At 39.7% G+C, this 12,810-nt stretch overlaps 1 protein-coding gene across 5 annotated transcripts in view; it reads left to right on the top strand.

The window, feature by feature from the left end:
- Positions 1-1,588: 1,588 nt before the first annotated feature.
- Positions 1,589-12,810, top strand: part of TUSC3 (tumor suppressor candidate 3) — a 275,406-nt gene continuing 264,184 nt past the window's right edge. For 4 of the 5 annotated variants that reach the window (XM_043560296.1, XM_043560263.1, XM_043560270.1 and 1 more), the window contains exon 1: positions 1,589-1,955. In XM_043560296.1, the coding sequence (XP_043416231.1) occupies positions 1,818-1,955 (138 nt within the window). In that variant the 5' untranslated portion in view covers positions 1,589-1,817. The remainder of the gene's footprint in view (positions 1,956-12,810) is intronic. The other variant, XM_043560288.1, reaches the window with a different exon arrangement.

The following is a 12,810-nucleotide window of genomic DNA, read 5'->3' as shown; positions in this document are numbered from 1 at the left end:
CTATGAGGGGTGGTCTATGGTTATATCATTCCCTGTGGGTCAAACGTTTTCTAGTCTACTTATTTTTTTTTTTTTCAACGTTTATTTATTTTTGGGACAGAGAGAGACAGAGCATGAACGGGGGAGGGGCAGAGAGAGAGGGAGACACAGAATCGGAAACAGGCTCTAGGCTCTGAGCCATCAGCCCAGAGCCTGACGCGGGGCTCGAACTCACGAACCGCGAGATCGTGACCTGGCTGAAGTCCGACGCTTAACCGACTGCGCCACCCAGGCGCCCCTAGTCTACTTATTTTTAGTTAGGTCTTTTGTCAAATTCCTGAGGAAAACTTGAGGGGGAGTAGGTAGTGTCTTTCACCTTCTTAAGAGGAACCTTATGCCTGAGGGGGTTTGCTGCAGTCAGACTACGCCCGGCATTGTTCCAAAATACTAGTTTCTCACCATCCAGGGATCTCAGGTCCTTTCCCTCTCTGCCTACTGAATCCTATCTTTTCCTATGATAACAGGACGGTAGTAGATTTTATTTTTAAGTAATCTCTACACCCAGCCTGGGACTGGAACTCACGACCTGGAGGTCAAGAGTCACAGGCTGTACCAACTGAGTCAGCCAGGTGCCCCTGTAGCAGATATTTTGAAATACTGTTTATCATCCTCGCTACTTCAGTATTACCATATTTACTAGACTTGGTGTTAAATACAGTTAGATTTGATACTATTGCAGGGTTTATTTACAGCCCTCATGCTACTTAGCTAGCCAAGTATCCTACAATTCTGTCTCTTGGTCAGTTACAATCACCCTGTGACGTCCGAATGTTTATACGGTGGTTCTTACATCTACCATTGCTTTCCAGTATTTCCCCAAATACAAATGTTGTTGACCACTGGGTCAAAAGAGGTGAATTGTTTTCATTTGGATAATGGTATTTCACTATACTTGATTCCTTTGTAATCTATGAATTTAATTTATGCAGTTAGAAATAAGACTGGGCCCAGTAGGCTTCATCAGACTATCAGAGGTGTTCATGATCCAAGAGAAGAAACCTTGCCATGGAATAAAAGGTACACCAGAACAGTACTTGGTGCATATCAGATATTCAGTAAACAGCCTGCTGCTTTGTTCTTAAAATGTTCAGAGAGCAGGAAGTGAATGAAGGGCTCCTCGGGCCCCTCCATTGGGGCTGCAGAAACAGCTGTGAAGTTGCAGGCGGCCACTATTCATCCAGGGGATTATATTCCGTGGATTATGTTAGAGGCTTGAGAGGGCTCAGTATGTGAGCCACAGCTGTCTCAAAAAACGTCCCATGGAAACGGAGATGGCCCATGGGCGAGGGGGGCCAGGCAGGTACTAATTCCTTAAGTTGCTCCTCTATCGTCCAAAAGGCATGTGGCTACAGGTAAACAGGAATTTAGTCCCGTTGGACTGAACCGGGCCCTCGCATATTCCTGGAGACTTTTTCTCATTTCAGTAACATGAGAGCATTCGGTCACCCGGCTGGAGAACGGAGCCCCAGCGCGGCGCGGGTCTCAAGGAGAGCTCCGGCGCCCAGGGCTCAGGAAGGCGCGCACGAGGCCCCGGCTCCCTCGCCACGCCCACTTCCTGCCCCATTCCGGGCCTTTCCAGGTTCCCTCTCCGGTGAACCGGATGCTCTGTCAGTTTCCTCCTCCGCGTCCGCGGCGGCCTCCGCTTCCCCGGCGAAGCCGCAGGCGCCCACGAGGGCACAGGCCGGGGGCACCCGGCGGCTGGCCTGGCAGGAGTAGGACGCCGGGAGGAGCTGGGCGCGCACGGTTACCGAGCGTGGAGGAGACACTGCCCTGCGGCGATGGGTGCCAGGGGCGCTCCTTCACGCCGAAGGCTGGCGGGGCGGCGGCTGCGATACCTGCCCACCGGGAGCTTTCCCTTTCTCCTCCTCCTGCTGCTGCTCTGCATCCAGCTCGGGGGAGGACAGAAGAAAAAAGAGGTAGAATGAATCCCTTGACCTTCCGGGTGGGCCCAGGCTGGCTGGGGCGGGCTGGGGCGGGCCGGGGCGGCGGCGTTGCCAGGCAGCTTCTCCGCGTTGCTAGGCAGCCGGGCCGCTGGCGTGGGCGAAGGCGGCCTTGGGGCGCCAGCGGAGCGGTTGGGGGGCCTTGGGGCGAGTCCTTTTTGCCGCGCAGTCACGGATGTAGGGTTATCGTGGTGTTTGCTCAAAAACGGTACAGCATCGTCTAACACTTTGCGGTTCAGCACCGAACTGTTTCAGACTCACGGCGCTTTTGATCCTCGGAGGCCGAGGTTTGGGCCCTTGAGTCCCTGAAAGGGGGTGTGTTGGGTGTGAAAATACTCTTCAGGAATATTTGTAAACCTGTGAGAACTGTTTGTCCTTCAGGTTCGGTACCCAGCTCCCTTCGTTACTCGATTAAAGCGACAGCGGAGCGTATTGGGAATGTGTTTTAAGTTTGTATTCGTAATTACACATTTTTAAAGCTGTAGGTTTATTTGCTTATGTTGAACTCCTTTGAGAATAAACTCACATTTTTTAAGTTATTTAAATTTGTTTGTGAAGATCACCTGATTTCAATCTTGTTCCTCTAATGACTTCGATGAGAGGGTTGAAGTCACTATATTTAAAATAGTAGAGTTATTGGTGAATTTCAGTTATCCATCCTTCCCTTAGATACTCAATCTAGAAGGATCAGAAAAAAAATTCTTTTGGAAATGTGAGTAGTGTTTCGTACATTATTTTAGTAAGAGTATTTGCTGTCTTTCAAGATAGTTTTTACTGGTGAAGTATTACACACACGTGCCTCAAAATCTAATTCGGGTTTAAAATATTACCACACGTTTCTTGATAGCTGAGTAGAGAGTAATGAAACAGCCTCATGCGCAAAATAATTGTGATTCTCTTTATCTTTACCTGAAACAACTCGGAACTCAATATTAACTTCTTCCCTTTAGCTTTTTAATTTTTTTTTTAATTTTTTTTTTCAACGTTTATTTATTTTTGGGACAGAGAGAGACAGAGCATGAGCGGGGGAGGGGCAGAGAGAGAGGGAGACACAGAATCGGAAACTGGCTCCAGGCTCTGAGGCATCAGCCCAGAGCCTGATGCGGGGCTCGAACTCCCAGACCACGAGATCGTGACCTGGCTGAAGTCGGACGCTTAACCGACTGCGCCACCCAGGCGCCCCTAGCTTTTTAATTTTAACATGAAAGCATGGCATACAGGATTCTTGTTGGAGTTCCGGTAACAGGTTTAGAGAAGAACTGTTAAAATTAAAACTGTATTTACAAGTATAAGTTAAAGGTACATTTTCTAGCATTTGGTATTTATAGACCACATTCCAAGAGTTTTAGGTGTCATAGTTTTTATTGAGGGAGGGGATTAAAAGGTGGGTTTTTTTTGTTTGTTTTGTTTTGTTTTGTTTTTGCCGATTATCACAGCAGAGGGCAGTAAAAAATGATAAAGGATTTCATGGAAATTCTGATGACCACAGTAACTTTCAATTGGAAGAAAAAAAATCTGAACGGACTGAAAAGTGTGCATCTTCAAAGCGTCTTAGTATTTCCAATTGTGTGACAACTTTAACAGATGACAACACTGGTTACCTTAGTACAATGACAATAAACTAACATCTGTTCCATTACCATTTATTATAAAAGACATTTTAAATGAAAAATTAGGGAGAAAATTGTTGAGGATTAGAAAAGGATGTCTTCCAAAACCACTTTTGTTTTTCTTACACAGGAGAGTCTAATACTACTACATCGTGGTATTGCAGAATGCACATATTTAAGGAAAAGAAGAGGGAAATAACAAATAATTGAAGTTTTAATACTTTGCTCAATGAGTATACATATCTGGAATGTAATCTAGTTGGGTATCTGGTACTCAGTTCTCTGAGAATACACTCACATTATTTAAGTTACACAAATTTATTTGTGAAGTTCAGAGCACCTGATTCAATCTTAGTCCTTAATAACTTGGAGGCTGTGATCTCTTTAAATACTGGAAGAAAAATGTACTTCACTGGAAATAGTGGAAAGTGGTTGGTCTCTCGTGGTATTCCAGGGTTGTTTTGAACATGTCACTTCATTCTTTGCTCAGTTTAGAACCTGATGCCCTTATAACGTTTGACACCGTTGAACCAGCAAGTATAGCAGTTGGAACTTAGTTTACTACAAAAAATGTTACTGACATAAATACTTGAGGAGTTCACTTGACATTAATAGTGTATTCCTTCATTCTGGGGGCGGGAAGGGGCTAAGTTGAAGTCTAAAGTTGAACCTGGGACCAAGAATGGACACTAGTTGCTTTTATGGAAGTAATAGTTCTGACAGTAATAGCTATCACTGTAAGTTTTTGAGTCAGACAGGTGGTCCAGTTACAACTGAGTCACTAATTGTATGACATCAGGCAAACAACCTAACTTCCTTGAACTTTAATTTCTTTGTTTTAAAACACATATATAGGGGCGCCTGGGTGGCTCAGTCGGTCGAGCGTCTGACTTCAGCTCAGGTCATGATCTCATGGTTCCAGGAGTTCGAGCCTCGCGTCGGACTCTGTGCTGAGGGCTCGGAGCCTGGGGCCTGCTTTGGCTTCTGTGCCTCCCTCTCTCTCTGCCCCTCCCCTGCTCATGCTCTGTCTCTCTCTCTCTCTCTCTCAAAAATAAACATTCAAATAAAAAAATTTTAAACACAGAATACCTACATCTCAGGTTTGTCAATGGGATTAAATAAGACTGTATATAAATTACTTAGTGCAGTGCCTAGAGCATAACAGATGGTCAGTACTAGTGGCTATTATTATGTGTTCTTCATTTAAATGAGAGCATTAGACATGATGAGATCCTAAAATGTGATAAAATATTTTTCAATTTTCTTTTTGCTAAATAAAGTGATTTCATCATTATTGTGAAATTTATAGTTACTGGAATAAGTTTTTTATTTTATCATGACACATGGAGAATTCCACACTCTTACTTTGTTGGAGAACTTCCCAGATGGGAGATTTTGCAGCATGGAAGAATTGGTCGTATTCATGGATGTGTGTATATGTGTGTCTACATATATATTTTTATTTATATTTCTTCATGAAGACATTTAATTCAGTAGAAAATAATTTTGTTATATTCTCTAAGAATGTAGTGAAGAGAAATAGTTGGGTGAATTGGCAAAAAAGATTAGAGACTTTATAGTCACTTTCCTTAATTACATTCACTGTAGTCATTAAACTAATTTTTGAATCCTCTTGTTAAGTGATAGAAACTTGTGGAAGACGGTACCTTCTTAGTAGTAGATCATTTGCTTATATAGTGCATCATATTTTTTTTTTAATTTTGACCGTTTCTCTATTTCTTATATTGTTAACACTTATCAGTTAATCAGTTTCATTTAGAATTGTTTTAAATTATAACACGTTTTGATAATATAAAAGGAGCTAAAATTCTGTAATTATTTTAAATGGATTTATTGACTTTGACATCATCAAAAGTGGCTATTATAGTAACTTATCCTTTATGTTAGCTAATGGGCTTGGACATGTAGGTAGCAATAAATATGCAATATGAAAAATTGAACAGCTCATAAATATTTTTGCCAAGCAATATGATTATGTAAATGAAATATCTCAATTGCCTCTGACGTAACTTCTGTGTGTCGTTAATGGTTTGAAGCACATTTTATACTGAGATGTGTATATCCAGTTGTTTTTTAGTGGCAGAGCCATGAAGTAGATGCTTCACTATCTTAGCAAGTTAAGAAAAGGGAGAGGATGGAAGTAAGCAATGGATCTTACCTTTAAGCAAAGAACTTAAGTGGAAAAAAAGTGTGTAAATATACGAGCACAACTTTAAGAAATGCCTAGTAATTACACGTGGGTACGTATACATGTAGACACAGATTCTGCCACTGCAGGTAGTTTCAGCTAGGTTAGATTTTGTGTACAATGACTCCTTGCTGAGTAATTGGAACTGACAGGTCTTACTCAGAATGGCCCAAACTCCTTGCCAAGTCTGTGAGAGCTTAGCCTGCCGCATTTCCACAGATGATGGCAGAAGGCATGGGATTCCTGGATGACAAGTGGACGGTTTATTACAGCAGCGGATTTGCCAGAGTGTCAGCATTTATGCTGATGATGCAGATTAGATGACTGCTACAAGTGCAGGAAGTTGTGTAGCGGGAGAGAAACCTTGAGCTTAGGGAGCTTAGGTCTTTTATAATGGACACTAAGCTTGTTTGACCTTTGACCCAGGGGAGACATTATTAAACCGGAAAATAAATAGATCTGCTCCTTGTCTAGAAAGGACCTGTCTTCCAAGGCTTGGGTGCTAAATGCCCCCGAAAAGATGTCAAGAACAAAGTCAGTTAGTCCTTGTGCTTGCATGTTATGTCGAAATCCACGAAGAATTATTTCCTTAAGTGAGAGAGAGTAACTTAAGCAAAAGAGAATGCTGGGATATTTTCCTCCATGTGCATACCCCACCAGTATGTTCAGTCCCGTATGTGTAGTCTGTTCCACATGAAAGACGCAGGGGAAGAGCAGAAACATGTAACGTGAGCCACAGATTGATCAGCTGTTAATCTTTTGCCACATTTACTTTTGCATTTTCTCAATATTCAGTGAGTTTGGATAGGAGTGGCGTCTGGAAGCCAGTGACTGACATTGGTTATTTTGGTAGTCTCCAGGGTTTATTCGTCGAGTCAGACGATCTTATGATTCCTTCTTTCCATAAGAGTACCTCTTCGAGTATTGTAAACTCATTCCACCAAGATAGAAAATTTACCTTTGCTTAAGTATAGGAATGGCTGTTGTTCCCCTGCTAGAGAACAGGTAAATCATGAACAGTGTATGTATTATATAACATTGAGTGTGTACATGTGTATGAGCGTGCATGCAGCATGCAACGTGGGGACCAACTAGTAGTGTTTAGGTCAGTCTCCAGTTTTTTTTAATTTTATTTTATTTTTGAGAGAGAGAGAAAGAGCACGTGCATGTGTGAGCAGGGGTGAGGCAGAGAGGGGGGCAGAGGATCCGAAGCAGGCTCTGTGCTGACAGCAGTGAACCCGATGCGGGGCTTGAACTCATGAACCGTGAGATCATGACCTGAACCAAAGTCGGACGCTCAACTGACTGAGCCACTCAAGTGCCCCAATCTCTACCCAGTTTTTTATCTACTGAACAAGATTTCTGCAGCTTCTCAAATTGAGCATATCTAAAGGGGAACTCTTAATCTTTCTTTCTGCCCATCTGTTTTCTTTTTTTAATTTTCTTTTAACGTTTATTTATTATTGAGAGACACAGAGTGTGAGCAGGGGAGGGGTAGAGAGAGGGGGAGACACAGAATCTGAAGTAGGCTCTAGGCTCCAAGCTGTCAGCACAGAGCCTGATGCAGAGCTCGAACTCCCAAACTGTAAGATCATGACCTGAGCCGAAGTCAGGCGCTTAACCGACTGAGCCACCCAGGTGCTCCTGGCCCATCTGTTTTCTAAGTGCTATTAACAGTGCTGTTTTGTGGGGAACAACTTTTACCATCCCTAGAACCTCATTTTTTAAGTAATCACTTGCCAGTATAATATATATTTGGAGCTCTTACCCTGTATTTTGCACGTTGTATACAGAAAGGCTGGCTTTACATAATTTCCTGGGGAGTTGTACGTAGATTAAAGGAGAACATCTTGGAAAAATAGGATTTCTCTCAATACATAGCTATGGAAAACTTAAATATTCAGTTGGAATATTAAAATTTAAAAAGTGTTATTCAAAACAATAGGTAATATGTTTTTTCCTAATAATTGGTATCTGCCTATGCCAGAAGAAAAAAGATCAACACTGAGGTTATGGAGTCCTTCAAAATCTATGATAAAAGTCTTAACATGGAAGAGTAGCACTCTGCAGCTATTAATGAACTGAAGAGTAAGAATAAAAGAAAGTCTTCACTAGTGCATTTATTGTTATTAAAGTTTTGGTTGATCATATAAAGATACGTAATTAGTTTGACATTTGGAGGTAAAGAAATTTTTCTCCACTGCATGTTACCATGACCCGACTACCTATAGAACTCTAGTACCTTTAATGAAAAGGGGTACTTGAGTATAGGTTGAATAAATTGTGATGCTGATTTTATTAATGGAACTTTCTGTTGTTTATCTTAGGAGTGTATTTTTAGAGACGGCTTAACATTGTCGGTATGATTTGACTCAACTTTTGGAAGTACTTTATTTCATTCAGAGTCTTCAGTGCTTGGAAACAAAACAAACCATTGGGAAATTAGTTTATGTGAGTATTGTGGTAAAACTTAGGGTACAGAATTCATTGTAAATCATGGAATCTGTTTACTGTTCATACCAAGTATTAAATTGAGATATATTAGGATAACTCATTGAATTTAACAAACTTGGAAGGAAGTCTAAATTATATTAGAAAATGACAAAAAAATAACAGTAGAACAGATAGGAGATAGAATGTTAGGCATTTCATGTACTTAGATACAATCTTTATAATATCTTTGCTTGATGGTTTGGCAGACAGCTTTGTTTGCCTTACCTTTATCTTTGCCGACAGTACCTTGTTTTCATTTAGAGAAACTGGAACTATCTTAAGCCCAAAACATTTTTCTTAGTCAAAGATTATATCATGATTATCTAGTACCTTGCAGATTATTGGTTTAGTAGTGAGCACATAAATTATATGGGACTTGTGATAAGTTTCCACTTCTTTTATAAAGGACACAAGGAAAAGAAATTCTCTCTCCATGTCTTCAGTATATGAATATGAGAATGTGATGCTTGAGTTGCTGAACCCATCTTATAAACATGAAAGTATAAGCCTGAGAGCAAAAACCAGTGGGTTCCTGATGTCAGGGTAGAAAAATGGAAAGAACATGGGTGTTTGATGACATGACTTAACTAGCCTTGTAATTTGTCTAACTCTGGAATCCTTGTTATATGTTAGTAAGATTTATATTGTTCATTTTGAAATGAATTTCTGATTTTTTGTATTTGAAAGCATTCTACCAAGGAAAGTCATCTTATTTTAAGGGTTTTACCCATGATTGTGATTTACCCAACTTGTAACTTTACAGTTTTACTCAAAGACTTCTTTTTTTTTTTTTAATGTTTTTTATGTTTATTTAGTTTTTGAGAGAGACAGAGGGAGAGACAGTGCATGCCCGTGTGCATGGGAGCAAGTGAGCGGGGGAGGGGCAGAGAGCGGGGGAGGGGCTGAGCTGTCAGCACAGATCTTGAGGGGGGGTTTGCACCCCACAGACTGCAAGATCATGGCCTGAGCCAAAGTTGGTCACTCAACCGACTAAGCCACCCAGGCACCCCTATTTACCTCTATGTTGTGTTAGGAGCTTAACAATTACCTAGCTATAAGACCCTCTTTGTAAATTATATGTTAGATGTTAAAGGACTTTTTACATACATATAGCTCTCCCTTATCTTTGAATGTTAACAGTCATTATTAGGAGTCTGTATATGCTTTGGAAATGTGTTTGGAAGTGAATTTTCCATGTGTTCCTTTTATTAACGTAACTGTTTTTATTGTATGAATTGAAGTTCTCTAAGTATTATATATCCAAAAGATTGTAGGAAGGAAATTTGGGAATAAATTTATTATATGCCTTAAAAGCTTTTAGCCCAAGAAAGGAGAGAAATAATTAGTTATGCCTCAGATAGATATATTTGCTGTATGAGGTTTTCTATGTGAATGCTTTAAAAAAATACTTCTTTTGCTTTTGTGTATGTAATAGATTGGTACCTAGTTTCATTTTAAAGACTGCCAGATAAAATAGAGGAAGACACCTTTATTTTAAAAATGATCATATTTTAATAGTCTTTTGGTTTACATTTGAGTTTAAGATTAAGCAAAAGAAAAGTTGAGACCTCCACCCCCCTGCCCCCCATTGAGGATATTGTGCAATGCAGATTGTTCCATGTTTTTTATTTTTTTTTTTTAGCATTGGAGGTTTCAGAATGAATAAAGGATTTTTCTCCTGCTCAGGGAGGTGAAATGGTGTGCTCTATCTTGCTTTGTTTCCTGTACATTCTCCTCCTGGAAAGTTCATGGGGAGAAAGAGTGGCTGAATCAAGATGTAATACTGTCCTAATGGTACTCTGTTTTAATTTAGCTTCCTGTTGACAGGTTCGTGAGTCACATGCTTTGATGTTGGACTGTATTCCAAATCGTAATGAGAATAGTAACCATAGATGTTTTCAAAAAAAATACTGCATTATGGGATGTTAGAGCAGGAGAGTCAATTTTCAGGCTAAATAACAAAGTTGGGACTAGAAGTTAGGTTTCCTGACACCAGAGGTTATATTTCCATATTCTCATATTCATTTAGGCTGTAAAGTTCTTCCTCCCTGCTCTCTCTTCACTACTTTCGTTATACTATTTTTTCCTGTGTCGTTTCATAGCTGATATTTTAACTCTGTAACTTCCTCTTCATGGGTACTTGTTTTTCAAAGTCTGAAATGACTAAAAATTTGGCAGATGTAAGACCCTATTAATACTGCTTGGATTTGACTCCTTTGAGAACATGGTTTATAAAATTAAGCCATCTGTTTCTTTATGAAGCTTTAAATAAATGAATTTAGGTTTAGGTAAACCTAAATCACAATAGTCAGAACTCTAAAACAGCGCAGGACCCAAACCAGTGCCTCCTACATACAGTCCCTAATACTAAGTAAAGCATGTTCACATGTCTGTTTGCCAAAGCCAGAAATCTGGGCACATTTCATTTAGTCTCAAATCTTTACTTACACGTGACCTTTTCCACACTCCTTTCCCCACCCCAGCTAAAGATACCCTGAGACTTCTCTTGACCATGCCTGTCTTTGAGGAGTACTGTTTACCTGCTGTTTCAATGCCATAGGGTGCATTCCACAGTTCTTTGCATGCTGGTAGTGCTTTTCCTGAGTGAGCCTTTGTCTACCTTTCCTGTTTGCTGTCTCCAGAGTTTCCATGCTTCTCTCCAGTGTTAACTTAAGTCAGTTATCCCCACTTCCCCATTTCAGATGAGGGACTTCTCTGTGCTCACACAAATGGAACTTTGTGTTTATTTCTTTATAACACTTCTGTGAATTGTCTCTTGTCTATCATTCTTATTATACAAGCCCTTTGAAGAGAGTTGTTTTTTTTTTTTTTTCTTCGTATCTCTACCTGCATATTCAGGCGTAGTGCCTTGCAGTTGGTAAATGCTTAGTAAAGTTTGGTCAAGTTACTTAATCTCTCTAAGCCTCTTGTCCTTATCTGTAAAATGTAGAGAGTATGTTAGTCCTTGCTGTAGAGCTGTGAGCTTTACATGACTTAATCCTGCAGCATGGTGCATGGAACGTAGTAAATGCTTAATGTTAGCTTTGGTGCTGATCCTGGTGAATGAATTATAGGATGTATTATGGGTTGTTTTAAATGGATAGTACAAATTGATTTGGCATCACAAGGGAAAAGTTAAAAATCATAATTTTTCATAAATATTTTGTTTTCCTGTTTGACAAGTTTTTGTTTTCCTGTTTGACAAGTTCTGCTACTGAATTGGCTCTAGAGAATGTCATTGCTTTCTTCACTCCCAGACATGAGTTCTTTTACTATTTGACTTACATAGCATTTTACATTGTTGGCTATTGCTCCCTCACCCTCCCCACCCCCAGCTTTATTGACATATAATTGACACATAAAATTTTGAATATTTAAGGTGAGCAACATGCCGACTTGATACACTTATATATCGGAAAATGATTATCACCATAGACTTCAGTAACACTCCCATCACATCACATAATTACCATTCCCTTTTTCTGGTGAGAACATTTAAGATTTATAACTTTCCAGTGTGTAATACATTACTGTTAAGTATAATCACAATACTGAGCATTAGATTATAAGAACTTACCTTTTATCTGGAAGTTTGTATCCTTTGACCAACATCTTCCCATTTCCCCCACCCTCACTCACTTCCTGTGACCACCACTCTACTCGGTTTCTACAAATTTTTCTTTGATTCCACATATAGGTGAAATCATACAGTATTTGTCTTCTCTCTATCTTATTTATGTCACTTAGCATAATGCGTTCAGTATCAATCCATGTGTTGCAAATGGCAGGATTTCTTAGTTTTTCTGTGAATGAATAATATTCTGTTGTGTGTGTGTGTGTGTGTGTGTATGATATGGTTTATATATGATGGATATGCATTTTATATATATGCCATAGTGTCTTCATTGTCCTGTTTCAGTGAACACCTACATTGTTTTCATGAGTTGGCTATTGTAAATAATGCTGTTATGAACATGGGGTGCAGATATCTTTTTGAGTTAGTGCTTTCATTTTGTTTGGATATGTTCTTAGAAGTGGAATTGTTGGATTACATGGTAGTTCTATTTTTAATTTTTTGAGGATCCTCTATTCTGTTTTCCATGGTGGCTATACCAGTTTATAGTTCCACCAGTAGTGTATGGGGAGTCCCTTTTCTCCACATCCTCACCAGCATTTGTTATCACTTGTCTTTATTTTTTCTAGTTGTATTCAGAAATCAGTGACATACGTCATTACAGAAGTTTAAGATGTACAGCATGATTATTTGATTTACATATATTGTGAAGTGATTACCACAATAGGTTTAGCTAACCTCCATCTTCTCATATAGATACAGTAAAAAGAAAAGAAAGAAGAAAAAAAATATCTCTTTTTGGTGAGAATTCTTAGGACTTTTAGCAGTTTTCTTATACACCATACAGTAGCGTTAGCTGTAGTCATTATGTTGTACATTGTATCTCTAGTACTTATATATGGGAGCTCGTACCTTTTGACCATAGTCCTCCAATTTTATTTTTTT

Source organism: Prionailurus bengalensis, chromosome B1 (assembly GCF_016509475.1).
Source record: "Prionailurus bengalensis isolate Pbe53 chromosome B1, Fcat_Pben_1.1_paternal_pri, whole genome shotgun sequence".
Lineage (NCBI taxonomy): Eukaryota > Metazoa > Chordata > Mammalia > Carnivora > Felidae > Prionailurus > Prionailurus bengalensis.
The sequence above is the reverse complement of the archived record's forward strand: the minus strand, read 5'-3'. Positions and strand labels throughout refer to the sequence as shown.